We start from the raw sequence: 15,625 nt of genomic DNA on the forward strand, positions 1-15,625 counted from the left end.
CAGAGTCCTGGGCTCCCAGGCCATTCCTGGCCACCTCCCATCTCTGGGACGTCAAAGAATAGCTCAGTTTTTTCTGCCTCATCTGGGGTGGATGACCCTTCGGGTGTGAGGTGAACTCTCAGGATGTGCAGAAGTGCCAGGGAAGTGGAGGCTGTAAGAATTGTCATTAACTTCCCCATCCTGTCCTGTGCTGGCCCGACTTTGCCCTGACAAGACAAGTGGATCTGGCCCTTATTCTCTCCTGAGCTCAGCCGGCCTGCTCCCCTAGCTTCTGTTCTGTGCCCATCAGCTCTATGGCAAGAACCAACTTAAAGAATCTTTCTTGCTCTCCTAAACCTCTCCAGGAATTCCCGGTGAATAGAAGGTGAATGACTTGGGCCCCTCAGCACATGTCACAGGTAAGGGAGCAGGGTTCCCCCATGCGAGTGCGCCTGCCCAGCTCCTCAGCTGGCCGGGTCTGGCCCAGCTGCCTCTGAGGAAGCTCTCGGCAGCTGGCCTGGCTCCTGGGTATTTTTAGGTACAGATCCAGCCCCTACACCACCACTGGAGCTGGGTCCAGCTGAAACACACTCCAGGCTGGGTGGGGCTGGGGTGCTGCCAGCCCCTTGGCCAGGCAGGGGGTGGGCAGGCGGTCTGGGGCCAGCGTCAGCTGTTGTGCCTTGCTGCAGGCTGGCCCGGGAAGTCTCGCTCTTCCTCTCCTCCTCCCCCTGCCCCCCTGTATTGTGGAAGCCATTTGATCTGCCTCAGTTGGGACTGTAGCCCTGTTTCTCAGGTGGAGAAGATAGAAACCGAGGTCTGAGGATTTTGAGGAAAGTCAGGAGGTGTGATTAACTCCCAGGTGACAGTTTGCTCAGAGTGGGATGACCCTCCTAAGCGCATTCTGCCCCTAGCCCCTCCTCTCCTTCCCTTCCTGTCTCTCCCCAGGCTTCAGGGGCCCTGATTCAGGGTCAGGTCCAGGGCTGGCTGCAAAGGTAAGTGGTCTTCCCCTCACTCAAAGGCTTCTTCCAGCCTCCGTCTCCCCGAGTGATAGTAACCTGGTCCTTTCCTGCCAGCCTCAAGCTGCCACTGTGGAAAGATGACCCTCAGTCCTGCCTCACCAGCCAATCCCAGCTCCTCCCTGGTCACCAGAGAGAGCTTGAGGGCCTGGCTTTGGCTGGGCTCCTGTTCTGTTCAGGAGTCTCCTGTCTGACACCCCCCCCCCCCCCACCCCTTGAGCCTGGCAGCAAGGCCCTCCATGATCTAACCCCGGTTACCCCGACAACCATGTCTGGCCTCCCTCCTCACTCTCCAGGCACTGCAGAATCTGATGGGGTTTTCCAGCCACCGTTCATTTGTCCAGGGTACCCATCTTGCTCCCGTTGGTCTGCCCTCCCAACACTGCCAAGCTTAGGCTCAGCCTTCGCTGAGCCCTACAGGGGTCTGGTCTCTAAAGCGTTGACATCTCCCGGACCCCTTAAAGAGACTGCTTCCCTAAGACAGCTCCCTCCAGGCAGGAACACAATTGCCTCTCAATAAACTTGCGTGGTAAAAAAGGAATGAATGAATTGCTGTAAATTTGTGTGTGTGTGTGTGTGGGGGGGGTGCTTGACCTAGCAGGTGGCTCTCTGACCGGCTGCCTAAAGCTTGGGACTTTCACATAATAGCGTGGAACTAGGGGGGGCTTTACCTCCTTTTCCCAGCTATAGGCTTTTTTGTAAGCTCTCACGAGCGGTCGCTGCTCCCCTCTGGTGGTCAGACCTGCCTTGCATCCTCTGAGAACGGACGGGGCACTTAACAAAATTGCCAGGTTGGCAATTTCCTCCCTGAAGTAAAATTTACTTGGTCTTTACTGAGAACTTGGAAATTCAGAATCTTCCCGGGGATGCGGTGGGGGTGGGGCAAGAAGATCCTGAGTCCTGCCTAGCCCTCTCTGAGGAACCTACCAGAGATCCAACCGCAGCTGGTTGGACCCCTCTCCCTCACTTAGCCATGCTTCAATGCCTGCTTGCCGCACACGGGCTCTAGGGGTCTCCTGCCTCTCCTGACCACTAGCCTGGCTTTTGCGAAGGACTGTTGCAGGGAGGGAAGGGTTGGGTGGTCTCAGCCAGCCGCCCCCGTGTTATCCTGCACATAGTGCTCAATAAATAGTTGTTTTAATCAAGGGGCGTGGGAGGATTGATGAGACTGCCTGGCTTGTGGCCTGAAGATATGTGGCTAATGGCTGGAGAGCGCTTAATCAAATCAAATTTAAGGGTGGGGTGGAAGTTATCAATGGGCCCAGCTTCTCACAACTAGATCTGTCCTAGCTTTCCCCATCCCTTCCTCGACGGTGTCTTCCTCGGTTCACGCCTCTGGCCCTTGCTAGAAAGAGGCTTCCGCCCGCGTGGTTTGGGGCCAACCCCCAAAGGAAATTGTTCCCGGAGTTCACCTGCCTTCCAAGCCGTCCGCCCCAAGATGACTGCCCGCCAGAGGGCGCCAGACGCCCACCTTGCGCTCTTAGGGACGTGGGAGGGGTAGGTGAGGGGAACCGCTCTTCCCCACCCCCAACCTGCACCCACACTGGCGCCCGTAGGGCTGGGCTAGGTGGGCAGGCACGCCCCCTGTGCTAGCATCTTTCCTGGCTCGACCAACCTACCTAGTGGCGAAACTGAGGTCGGAAGCCGACTTGCCCCAGGCCACACAGCTGGGGCGGGGCAAAGCGAGGGGGCTTTTCCCAGAGCTGGAGACCCAGTCTCCTGAACTCTGGTGCTGGGGCAACGGTCCGCCAATCAAAGAGTCTCTGTCAGATGGGGGAGGCCGACTCGACCAATCAGAGGGGCCCTGCCAGAAGGCGGAGCCTGCCAATCAGGGGTGCCCAGCGAGGTACCGCGGAAACCATCGAATCTTGCCGGTGGGGGGCGCGCCGTGACGTGCAGGGGAGCGAGTGGGAGCCGCGCTTCAGGCTGAGCTCCTGTTTCTTAGCTGCCTCAGTTTCTCTGGGAATGACAGGTGAACGCACCGGGCTAGGACCCTAACGAGAAGGAAAACGGGTTGGGAGGTGGGCCCGGGTGGCTGCCTGGCGGAGGCGATGCCTGCACAAAGTGGGAGGGGCTTCTCTAGCTCCGCCCCTGGATCCCGCCCCCGCCCCCGATCTCTCAGCCCCAGCGGTCTGTCCCGCGCGCTGTTGCCAGTGCCGCCGGCTCCCGGCTATGGACTCCCCCGGGGCCCCGGGCCCGGACCCGGGCAGGAAGGAGCTGAAGATTGTGATCGTGGGTGACGGCGGCTGCGGCAAGACATCATTGCTCATGGTGTACAGCCAGGGCTCCTTCCCTGAGGTGAGGCCCGCCGGGGGGGTGGGGGGTGGTGGTGAGGGTTAGGCTACGGGGGAAATGGGCTTGGGGCCATCGGGGGCGACGGACGGCCTTCAGCCTGGACCCCGGCTCCCCGGCGTCCAGCGCGCGGAGAGGCAGCCGCCACCCTGGGGCTCTTCCTCGGGAATTCCAGAGCCCATCAGAGTGAGGGGAGGTGAGCTGGATGGGGAGAAGGCGGGCGGTGCAGCCGTACCCGGGCCTCCGTCGCACCCCTTAAGAACCAGCCCGACCCCTTCTCCGACAGCACTACGCCCCATCCGTGTTCGAGAAGTACACGGCCAGAGTGAATGTGGGCAGCAAGGAGGTGACCCTGAACCTATACGATACCGCTGGTGAGTGCGCCTGCGCGCCGAGGGTCCCGGGTGTCCGAAGGGTTTCCCCCGCCCGGGTATCCCCCTCCGGGCATCCCCCCACCCCCACCAGCCTCTTTGGGCCCTGACATCCTGTCACTCCTGAAGGCTGCGGAGGGGCGCTGGCAGGGTGGCCCTGGAGGCTCAGAGGGCCTCAGTCGCCCCTTTGAAAGGAGGGTCTTTGAATGACATGAGCTCCTCCGCCACCTTCCTAGCGTTGATAATGCTGAGAACCCACGGCTTCGTTCCTCTCCTGTGGTTCTAGAAAACCGTGGGCATCACTTCTGCACCCCATGGTTCCAGGATTTCATGTGTTGCATGCTGTGGTCTCTTTAAGACTCTGTGGTCTGCAGATTTGAGTCCACTGATGCTGGGATTCTGTGGGCTGAATTTCTGGGTCGGGTCTATAATATTCCATGCTACAGATCAGAGCCTGTGACTCTGGGATTCTGTGGTTGACAGTCCTGAGGCTCCAGGGTCCTATGGATATTGATTCTGAGTCCCACACTCCTGGGATTCCATAGGCTACAATACACGGCTCTGGAATTCTGTGGTCTACAGTTCTGAGCCTGTGGTTCTAGGATTTTGTGGCTACAGTTTTCTGTGTCTTCCTGGTTCCCTACGAATAAACCAAGCACTGAGGAAGGAACAGAGCTATAGGGAACGTAAGTCCAAAATAAGGTTCTCTCTGCCACCTGCAGCTCCTAAAGCAAGTGGATTTATGCGAATCCGAGTCAGTTTTTAGAGGCCCTGTTGTTGGGAGCTGCAGGGAGGGGGTGGGGGGCCTGCCCCCAAGGAGCTTGCATCCTGCCCTCAGTCCCCCTCTGGGCTGAGCCAACACTGGGGGACAAAGGTCAGGATCCCCGGATAGAACCTCACCCAAGCTCTGTGACTCAGTGTTTAGTGATCTGCGTGGAACCATGTCATCAGGTGCACTTTCCCCTGCCAGCCAAGCCTTGTGTGTGTAAGGGGAGGTCTCCCCTGGCCCGGGACAGGACGGAGCCCAAACCCAGACATGCCCCACCCCAAGCCTGTCAATGGATCTCTCATGCCACCCTGGAGAGAACCAGAAAAGGCACTGTCTGGCCCCCAGACCCCTCCTCCATTCCTGACTTCATCAGCCTTTACTGTATGGTGGCTCCCGCCCGTAACGGCTTCTAAGGAGCCCCATCTTGTTGGACGAGGACCCCGAAGGGCTACCCCCAGGGCAAGGCCGTGCTTCCAGCCCTGTGAACGGAGAAAGCCAAAGGTTGTCGAGGAATTCCCGGGGACATAGCTCTAGGAACAGTAAAAATCATGGTGTGGCTGGAACACTTTTAGTTTCACATGCTTCCTGTTGGGGACCCAGGGAGGGGCAGGTCCATTAGCCCCACTTTGTGGGTGGGGTGCTGGTGCGGCAGGGAGAGTCAGAGGGGAGTGGTCATTCCTTCCTCTGACCTCAGGGCCTCTCCTATCAGATTCCTGGGGTTCACTGTTCGTGGAAGCCTCCCCCATCAGACCCAACACAGGGACCACTTCGGGTCATCGTGGCCTTGCCCAGAGAAAGATGTTCAAAGAACATGTCAGGACAGATTGTGGTGTGGGGGTTCTGGAAGTTTCTGCTTGGTGTAAAGAAGGATTTGCGCTAACAGGTGCTGTGGGAGGGATGGCGGAGCTTCAGGCCCAGTCATCAGAGGCACCAGGGCGGCCACCAGGGCAACGACGATCTTCCTGCCACATGCTTTGGAATCAGACCTGGGCTTTGTTGACACTGGCTCCTTGGCTGTGTGTCATCGGGGACACCTGGACCTCAGGTTCCTTCTCTGTGATCAGGGCTAAAACAGTCTTGAGGAGTAAATTAGATCCATGTGATGTATAACACAGGGGCTGGCTCTTAGGAAGGGCTCACTAAGTGTTGTGAGTTTTTAAGCACCACCCCCCCCCACACCACCATCATTCAGGCTCAGACCCAAACCCAACCTGTTCTGAATCCGTGGCCTGCAGAGATCTGTGCTGGCCCCCCGCCCTGCCCTCCCAGCAAGGTTCTCCCAAGCAGCAGAAAAACAGAGCTGGGGTTTGAACCTCTCAGTGGAGTCCTGGGGGAGTAGAATGGCTTCAGAGTCAGCAGGACGGCCCAAGGAGGAATACTCAGGGAGAAAGAAACATGGGTGTTTCTTCAAGGGTGTCCTACCGTGACCCAGGAAGCCCTGTTGCGAGGAACATGAAGGAGAGACTGGGTCATTCCTCTTCTACACACCAAGTGCCCAGCACAGCGCTTATGGAATGAATGAAGAATAAATCTGAGGAGCGCCTGGGTGGATCATTTGGTTAAGCGAGCCCCGCATCTGGCTCTTGTGCTGACAGCTTAGAGCCTGGAGCCTGCTTCAGATTCTGTGTTTCCCTCTCTCTCTGCCCCTCCACTGCTCGTGCTCTTTCTCTCTCTCTCAAAAATTTATAAGCATTGAAAAAAAAAAGAATAGAAAGAATAAATCTGGATTCAGAGACACCCTTGGAGAAGGTCCTGTGTAATAAAGGCAGTGAGATCCTCTCTACCTGTGGGGTAGATGGATATCAAAAATAAACAGCAGAAAAGGGTGGCCAGGTGACCTACTAGAGAAAGATAGAGACTAAGGAGGTGAAGGGAATGACTATACTGGAGATGAGTCTAGTAAAAGTTATTGTAGAAGGTTCTGGAACCTGATGAGCTAAACCCTATGGTGGGGCGGTGGAGGGGAGTGCAGAGTAGCATCTTTCTGACCAACCACTGGTTGATCAGCCAGAGCTGTGGGCTCGGGGTGGCCTCTGAGAGGCTGAATTTCTCCACACCCAGGACCTTGGCCACAGGGGAGGCCAGTCTGTGGGAGTCACGTGGGAGGCCAGTCTGGCTGTGCATCTCCATCCTGCGGAAGCAGATACAGACACAGTGGCTTGAGGGTGGTTGAGGGGAGGTGGAGCTCTTAGTGCTGACAGGTGAAGGGGAGGCGGGCTCCCCTGCCCCCACCCCCCACCCCGCCCTGACACTGTCAGAGGCAGGAAGCTGTGGTGTGGTCTGAAGTTTCCTGGACAGAAGGGAGGTGGGGACAAGGTGGGCTGTTAAGACACCAACTAGAGATGGAGCTATGCGGGCCTTGGGGTGGGCCCCGGGGTGAGGGTGTCACAGAATGGAACGGGGGTTGCCTGGGGAGGTGGGGGGCTGTGGTCCCCTTCCCAGCCTGAGATGGCAACAATAGGAAAAGTTGGGGGCAAAGGAATTGTGAGACAGGGAATCGGGGACAAGAGGGGTATCTAGGGGCGAGGAGCCCTGGAGGCTTGAAGAGCTGAAGAGAAGGGCCAGTCAGAATGTGGCCTCAGCTCCAGGCTGGGGCTGCCCCGGCCCGGCTCCTCCTGCCTGGGGAGGAAGCACAGGTGGGCGGGCCCCAGTAGCAATACACGGGTTCCTCTTCTGGCAGCTTCCCCTTCTCATGCTGCCTGCGCCCCTCCCCTGACCGACGTCCTGGCTGGAGCTGGGAACCACCTGCTCTGGTAGGTCCAGAATATTTGGGGACCACTGTGGCCCAGTGACACCCTCTCTCTTCAACCGGGCTCCAGGCCTTAGAGATCCCTGCCCCTGCAGAGATGACTGACATAGCAAAGCTCCTTCCCACAAAGGAAATACCCTCGTGCTAGGCGAGAGCCTCACTTCCTCCCCACTCCACTGCACTGCCAGCTTCAGGAAGATGGGCCACTTCAAGGGGAGCTGGGGCCCAGAAGACCTTTCCTCTTCAGAAACAAATGCGTCCTTTTGCACATGACTCCGTGCAAGCTCATCTGCAGAGGCCAGAGTGGAAGCCCGGTGTGCCTCTGGACAGGTGACTTGGCCCCTTTAAGCCCTGGCATCAGTGTGGGTAGATGGGGAGGGTATTAGTATCGCCTTGTGGCTGGAGGGCCCCCTAAAACTTGTGGGCCAAAGATCCAGGGTTAGAACCCCTCGCCCAGCCCCCCCCCCCAGAAGTTTCTGGTTCAATAGTAACCATAGTAACAGTCCTTCCCCTTTGTCCGACATTGCTTAGCCTCCCAGTCCTTTATTTCCAGTATCAGGGGCAGGGTTATCACCCCCTTTGCCAGATAAGGAAACTGAGGTCCAGGGAGGGAAGGCACCCGAGTCACGGAATGAGAGTCGGAGTGTAGCCTGGCTCTCCTGACTCATAGAGGAGAGGTGTCAGGACACTCCACACTTCCCGAGGGGACATGAGGCCAACAGCACGCGGGAGTCCATCGTTTGTTGGCCTGGTCCCCACGTGGAGGTCCACACTGAATCTTGGGAAAGTTGAGCCAGGCACAGTCAAGCCAGGAAGGCAACCTGGAGGAGGGAGCTGGAAGCTGGGCTGGCTGCCCATCCCCTCCCAGAACCCCTCTCTCTTGAGATACCTGTGTTGGCAGTCTTTGCCTTATTTGGTCGGGCCTGGGGCTTGTAGGGTGAAGACAGCTCCCTACCCTCTCGAGTGGACTGAGAGAGGCACCCCCAGTAGTCTCACCTACGGTCCTCTGTCTTATACAGAGTGTCCCCTTAGCTGTGTGACCTTAAGGCAACTCGCTTCACCTCCCTGTGCTACACTTTCTTGCATCTCTAAAATGGGGATAACTACAGCCCTACCTTGTTGGCATCGTGATGAGGTAGTGTAGGCCACGGGCTTCAAATGAAGCCATGAGAGAGCACAACGAGCCTTCGTCATGAGTGAGCACTGCCGAGGTGTGTTGTTTCACAGGTCAGGAGACCATCTGTGAGGAAACAAGGTCCAGAGGTCAATTCCCAGTCGGGATCTTGGGGAAGGCTCCCTGAGAGAATTTTTGGCCATTTTCGAGCAGCGCGGCAGGCAGCTGACCTTGGAGTTAGGGACTGAGCTGGCTCTCCAGCTCACAGGGAACCTGTCTATGACCTTGCAAAAGGCCCCCCCCTCAGCCACATGGGCTCCTAACAGGAAGAACTTTCTCCGCCCAGCTTACCTCCCAGGGTGGCTGCTTAAATTAACACAGGTGATCGAGGTGAAATGCCCTTGCTGACCGCCGGGGAGATTATCGTTACACCTACTCACCCACTCATTCATTCGTTCACTCACCATACGTTTATTGCGTGCACCTGCATCCCAGGGGATGACAGAGATGGCCCCTGTCCTCCGGGGCAAGTGTGCTCATGGTGGGGAGACAAAGCCAAACCCAAACCAAACGTCAGGTAGTGATACGTACTCAGAAGAATAATAAAGCCATGGTTGGACATGGGACAGACTGGGTCGAAGGCTCTGTCTCCGAGCAGTCAGGAAAGCTGCCCCCGAGGAGGTGACATTTCTGCAGAGACCTGAAGGAAAGGAGGGAGCAAGCCTTGCTGCTACCTGGGGAAGAAGCTTCTAGAAACAGCAAGGGCAGGGGCCCCCAAAGGGGAGCAGGCTAGGTCTGGCTTCCTCCTTCAACCCACGGCTGCCCGACTTCTGCCCTCATCAGCTCTGCTGAAATCCTCACAGGCGTTAATTGCTAAACCCCCTGGCACGTCGCGGCCCTGGTCTCTGCTGCATCTGACAAGAGCTGAACAGCGTCAGCCAACAACCAGCCAGTCTTGACTGGACGCCTGCCGGGCGCCAGGGGTTATTTGCGAGGACAGACATGGTCCCTGCCCCCAGGGTGCTTACAGTCCATGGGGAGACAGGCAGTAAGCCAGTCAGTGTCTGAGCACGGATTGTGGACACCCAGGGTGGGGGAGACGCTGTGTGGTGAGAGACAAGGGACGGCCTCTCTTGAGGGGCCAGCCAGTCAGGATGAGGGAAGCCGTTGGAGCACAAGAGGCCTGTTTTACAACTACTTGTCCACTCCGGCCCTATTTTTTTTTTTAATGTTTTTTTTTTTTTTTGAGAGACAGAATTTAAGTGGGGGAGGGGCAGAAGAGAGGGAGACAAGGATCCAAAGTGGGCTCCAGGCTCTGAGCTGTCAGCACAGAACCCGACGTGGGGCTCAAACTCAGGAACCGCGAGATCATGACCTGAGCTGAAGTCGGACGCTTAACCGACTGAGCCATCCAGGTGCCCCTACTCCTGCCATATTTCTAACAGGGAATGGATATGTATGTTATGCCAGAATTAGGAAACATCATTAAATCATGGAGGACCAGAACCTATTTTTGCACAATGCAAAGCAGAATAGAGCCTTGCTGGTATCACCAGAAGGAATGCTTGACCCAGAACTTGATAAACTGGGGTTGCGTCCTGCCTGGCTCACTGATGACCTCGGGCAGGTCACTTCTTTGAGCTCAGTGTACATGGGAGTATTCTTAACTTCTTGACTAGCATATCGGGTGGTGGCTGTAAGGATTTCTTTACTGTCCCTAGGCAAAAGCACTCTAAGAAGTGTCTAAAGCAGGGTGTCTGGGTGCCTCAGCGTGTTAAGCGTCTGACTCTTGATTTTGGCTCAGGTCATGATTTCACGGTTCATGAAGTTGAGCAGTGACATTGCGGAGCCTGCTTGGGATTCTCTTTCTCCCTCTCTCTGCCCCTCCCCTGCACTGTCTCTCAAAATAAATAAAAAACATTAAAAAAAAAAAAAGTGGGGCACCTGGGTGGCTCGGTCAGTTGAGTATCCAACTTTGGCTCAGGTCATGATCTTGTGGTTCATGAGTTTGAGCCCCCCATTGGGCTCACTACTGTCAGCGTAGAGCCCGCTTAGGATCCTCTATGCCCCTCTCTCTGCCCCTCCCCCGCTTGCACTCTCAAAAATAAACATTAAAAAAATAATAAAAAGCATATAAAGCATAAGGGGGTATCAATGTGAAGAAGTAGAGAGGAGACAATTATCCTAGAAAAGGAAATAACGTGGACTGTCAGTCTGAATATTTTTAAATAATGCTAAAAAGAAAATGTGAAAAAAAAAATTTTTTTAAAGCATTCCAGGTGTGGGAAGACAGCAAGTACAAAGGCTCTGAGGCACCAGAGCTTGGTGGGTTTGGAAACAGTGTGGGGGGGAGGAGGGGGAAGGGAGATAAGGTCAGGGTCTGTGGGTGCAGGTCATGTGGACCCTGGGAGATGTTTGGATTTAGTACAAAAGGCAATAGAGAGCTATTGAAGATATATATTTTTTAAGTTTATTCATTTTGAGAGAGAGAGACAGAGTGAGCAGGGGAAGGGCAGGGAGAGAGAGAATCCCAAGCAGGCTCCGTGCACACTCAGGACTGGGACTCACGAGTTGTGAGAATGTGGCCTCAGCCAAGACCGAAAAGTTAGACACTTAACTGACTGAGCCATGCAGGTGCCCCTATTGAAGATGTTTTTCCTTTGAGGGGAGAGAGGCAGGATTTCACTCGTGTTTTAGATTCATCCAGCTGCTGGGTGGAGGGAGAGTGGATTGTTAAGAGGCAGCAGGAGATCATGGGCGACCAGCTGTGGCTTGGATGGTGCCATGCTACGCAACAGAACTTTTCTTCAGTGATACAGGTCCTGCACCTGAGCTGCCCGTTTACGGCAGCCGCTAGCCCTGTGTGGCGATGAATCACTTGAAATGTAGCTAGTGCAATGGAGAACCTGAATTTTTAATGTTAATTAAATAGCCACATGGGGCTAGTGACTACCCTATGGGACAGCACAGGTCTAGAAGGACATGGACAAAGATTAGGAGAGGGGACAGTTTGGAGATGAGCTGAAGCAGCATCCTGGCCTGTTTCCCACCATTGTACAAGGATTTCTCCAGCTTTGTGGTGATAAGGACAGAAGAATCTGAGTCGGCCGGGCCCTGACAGTGTTGGGGGGACTCGGGCTGAATGGCTGCATGGAGTCCTCCTGGCCCAGCCACTGTCATAGCTGTGGCTGCTGTTCACTGCACGCCCTCAGGGGTCCTGGATTGAAGGAGAACCAGTGGGAAGGGAGAAGGTGGCAGTATCCTGGCAGCAGCTGGGGGGCGGGAGCAGGATGTGGTCTGTCCGCCTTCAGTGGAAAGGCCAACTTTGGCAGGGAGGGAGCCAGAGGGTAGGCTGGCGCCTCGCCGGGGTAGGGGCAGGGGATTCCTGGGCCTCTGCGTCCCAAGTAATGGAAGGAGGTCACCTTTGTGCCTTTAAGAACACTAGGGCATATGGTGACCAAGTGCAGGGCATAACCCTGGGCCTGCTTCTGGACCACGGCAACCCCCCCTACGGGACATCACCGGTGACACCTGAGTCAGCCTGTGGGTTTGGCTAGAGAACAGTGTCAGTGGTGGTTGCTCACGTTTGATACCTGTACTATGGGAGGTGATATAGAATGTGCTCGTTCTTAGAAAATACGCGGGGCACTATCCTGGGGTGAAGAAGCAGGACGCCGGCCATTACTCTGGCGTGGCTCACGTGTTTACATATAGAAAGGGCAAGCGGAGCAAAGTGTAAACACTTGGAGATCTGAGGGCGTTCTTGGCACCCTTTTTGCAACTTTTAAGTTTGAACTTGTCAATAGAAAAAATTACTAAAAACATTAAAAAAGCCACACTCAGCCTTGGCCTCTGATTCAGTCTGTGCTGGGGGAGGGGTGTTCAGTCTCCCCACGTGAGTCTGAGTGTGGTGAGCTTGACAGCAGCTGTGCTGGTTGCCTGCCCGGCCCCACGGTGGCCTGGGCCCCACCAGCCCCTGAGCCTTCAGGGAGGGGAGGGATTCGGCCTCTCTCTCTCTAACCTGGGTGCCAGGGCAAGGGGGCAGCGGTAATGGCCACGGGCAAAATCGCTAGCAAGTTTCTCCAGTTTCTCCTGAGCGCCATATAATCAGGCCGTTCTGGGCACTGCACGGGTTTCGTCTCGTGTAATCTTTGCTACCGGGGGTTGCCACCTCTGTTTTGCAGACGAGGAAACTGAGGCCTTAGAGACAGAGTCACCAACCCCTTGCCCGAGCCCAGACAGGGGAGTCAGGTGGACAAGGAAGTGGTGCCTCCCTGACCCCTACCTACCCTCCGGTTTCAGGGCAGGAAGATTATGACCGGCTGCGACCCCTGTCCTACCAGAACACCCACCTCGTGCTCATCTGCTATGACGTCATGAACCCCACCAGCTATGAAAACGTCCTCATCAAGGTGAGGCCCGCGACCCAGCCAGCCTACCTCCGGGGTGGGGACCATGGATCTGGCCTCAGCCCTGATGCCTGCCTTCTCCCTCCACAGTGGTTCCCTGAGGTCACACATTTCTGCCGTGGGACCCCCACGGTGCTCATTGGCTGCAAGACAGACCTGAGGAAGGACAAGGAGCAGCTGCGGAAGCTCAGGGCAGCCCAGCTGGAGCCCATCACCTACATGCAGGTCGGCAGGGGGTCTCCCCCCCTCCCCCTCCATTTCCCTCCTCTCCGCCCTCTTCTTCCCTTTCTCCTTTAATCCTTATAACGCTGAGGCGTGTTCTGTTGGCATCCCCTATTTTGTGGGAGAGAAGTGGAGACCCAGAGAGGTTAAGTGCAGCTAACCTGCAGCGGATCGCCAGGATCCTGCCCCACTCTGGCTCTGGAGTCTGGGTCCTTAACCACCATCCTGTCCTGTCTGCCAGAGGGAACTGGAGAGGCAGGCCTTGTTCAAAAGCAGGGTTCCCCTACCCACGAGAGTCACGGGCAAAACCAAACCCTGCGGCTTTCTGGGTGAGGCACGGGACGATAAAAGGAACACAAAGAACACTGGTAAGAAAGTTTAATAAAAAGAAGCATTAATAAAAGCAAATTTTAGAAGAGAGAGTTTTTACTCTCCTAACAAGCCGTTTCCTTAGTTGTGCTCTGGAGAAGAGGAGAGAGGCAAGTAGGAAGCCCTTTGTGTCTGGGGGCCCCTAGCTCGTCAGAGGCCTGGCAGACACAGTTGTCAGGATCCGGCCCCCTCTCTGCCTGAAGGTGGACAGGACGCTTCTCTCAGCAGCCGCAGCCCTCAGGCCACACCAGACAGGCCTTTATGTTCCATCCACCCACACTGGTGGGGGCTGGGCCCGGGATAGGGAGAAGGGGGCTCCCGCCCCGGGGGGCCCCCCAGAGCCAGATCCAAGTCCCCAGATCCATGAGGGGGTGTCAGGAGGTGCCCCATGCTCCAGGCCCCTCATCTAATGCCAGCCCCTCCCGCCCACCCAGGGTCAGAGCGCCTGCGAACAGATCCGAGCCGCCCTCTACCTAGAATGTTCTGCCAAGTTTCGGGAGAATGTGGAGGACGTTTTCCGAGAGGCCGCCAAGGTTGCCCTCAGTGCTCTGAAGAAAGCACAGCGGCAGAAACAACACCGGTTGTGCCTGCTGCTCTGACCCCTCTGGGTAGGGCACAAAGCCCTCAGGGCAAGACTGACAGGGGCCAGGCCACCAGCCCCGGATTATACCCCGAGATCCTGCCCCATCCCCAGCGTTCCAAGGGCACCTGGAGGTGGGTGTCTCCTTGTGTCTGGAGCCTCTGGTTAGACTCTTAGAACATTCTGGAGATCTCTTATTTCCCAGCTGCGGCTCTGACCACGAACTCACCTTTGGGTTCACACTGGAGCTGTGGCCCGCATGGAGGTGGGTGAGGGTGCTGGACTCAGTCCCTCTGTACCTGGAACCGGCATATGTCCCCAGGACTCAGGAGTACGTGGCCTCCCCCCAGCCACGTGGATCCCCCTTTGCACACCCAATAGGTCCTCAAAACCTATACTTAAAACAAAGAACTACATCTGGTACGTGGATAAGTGTGGATTCGTCAGCGTTCCACACGGCCCCCCCCAAGACCGCTGCTCCCACGTCACCCGCCTCCCTGGGCTCTGGAGATAGGCACGGCTGCACTCTCCAGCTCCTCACTTCCTTCCTCCAGGAGCTCGGGGACCACGATGGGATAGGGGCCTATCGGGACAACACAGGCACCAGCCCCGGACACGGGGGCCAACAGCGGCCCCGGCCCCCCCCCCCCCCCCCCCCGAGGACTCCAGTCTCAGCCTTTGGCTGGGCCACCATCTTTGCAGAGCCGGCACACATGCCCAAGGGGGACAAGAAACTCTCTCAAAAAGCAAAAAGTACCCTGGACCACACATCCAACCCCTGCTCAGGGGCTCCTCACCTGCAACCCCCCAGTGCCAGGAACTTGAGATGAAAGTGACATTGGCTCCGAGTGACCTTGGGCAAGTCACTCCTCTCTGTGGACTATCTCCCTATCTGCAAAAGGACGGCACTGGCTCATTTTAATAGTCATCAAGTTTCCTCTGTCCCTCACAGCCTCCACTTCTGCCAGGATGTGGAGTTCTGGAGCTGAGACCCCCTTGACCTCCTGTGAAAACACACTTAACCCCCAGCTGCAGATCCACTGAACCTCCTCCTGGAAGGTCTGCAGTCACTTCCGGGAGCTTTTAAACAAGTGCCCCAGGTGATTCTAATGCCCCACAGATTGAGAGCTGCTTGCTTCCTGAGTGAGCCAGGAGTCAGCCTTACTGAACGCGGCATAACGGCTTCAGGTGCCTCCTGCCCTCCCCGGGATCTCCTGCCTCAGCCCCACTAAGCCTGAGCCTCTCTGAAGTCAATTGCTAGGGAAAGAGACTTCTGTATTCCACCCACCTCACACAGGTTCCCCAAGGCCCTGCCATGACCTGGGGAGTCAAGAGCGTCGTCAATCCAAGGCCTCATGGACAAATGATAAATGATATAGGACGGAGGTCCACAAACCGTACAGTCTGTGGACCAAATCTGGCAGCTGCCTGTTTTTGTAAATAAAGTTTTGTTGGGACACAGCCACACTCATTTATGTATGCATTAGCTGCTTTTGCCCTACAACTGCAGGCTAAGGTAGTTGTAACAGATTATCTGGCCCTCAAATATTTACTTACCATCTGGCCCTTTACAGAAAAAGTTTACCGACTCCTCGTCTAAGGAAAACTCAAGTGCCTTAGGGCCAGATGGGAGGTGCAAACGAGTGAAACAGGACAGGTACAAAAGGGAGTGGTGGGTCTGTGGCATACTAGAAAGCAAGCACCCCATCCTAGGCAGGCAGCTCAGCCCAGCCAAGAACCGCCCTGTGGGAATGT

At 56.2% G+C, this 15,625-nt stretch overlaps 1 protein-coding gene across 1 annotated transcript; it reads left to right on the plus strand.

Annotated features, from left to right (window-relative positions):
• The first annotated feature begins 2,862 nt into the window (after positions 1–2,862).
• RHOF (ras homolog family member F, filopodia associated) lies at positions 2,863–15,331 on the plus strand. Its single transcript, XM_027044266.2, has 5 exons — positions 2,863–3,293; positions 3,574–3,661; positions 12,593–12,702; positions 12,790–12,924; positions 13,725–15,331. The coding sequence occupies exons 1-5, from the start codon at positions 3,168–3,170 to the stop codon at positions 13,887–13,889; spliced, it is 624 nt and encodes a 207-aa protein (XP_026900067.1). The 5' UTR covers positions 2,863–3,167; the 3' UTR covers positions 13,890–15,331.
• The last annotated feature ends 294 nt before the right edge of the window (positions 15,332–15,625 follow it).

This window comes from Acinonyx jubatus, chromosome D3 (genome assembly GCF_027475565.1).
Source record: "Acinonyx jubatus isolate Ajub_Pintada_27869175 chromosome D3, VMU_Ajub_asm_v1.0, whole genome shotgun sequence".
In the NCBI taxonomy this organism is placed as follows: Eukaryota; Metazoa; Chordata; class Mammalia; order Carnivora; family Felidae; genus Acinonyx; species Acinonyx jubatus.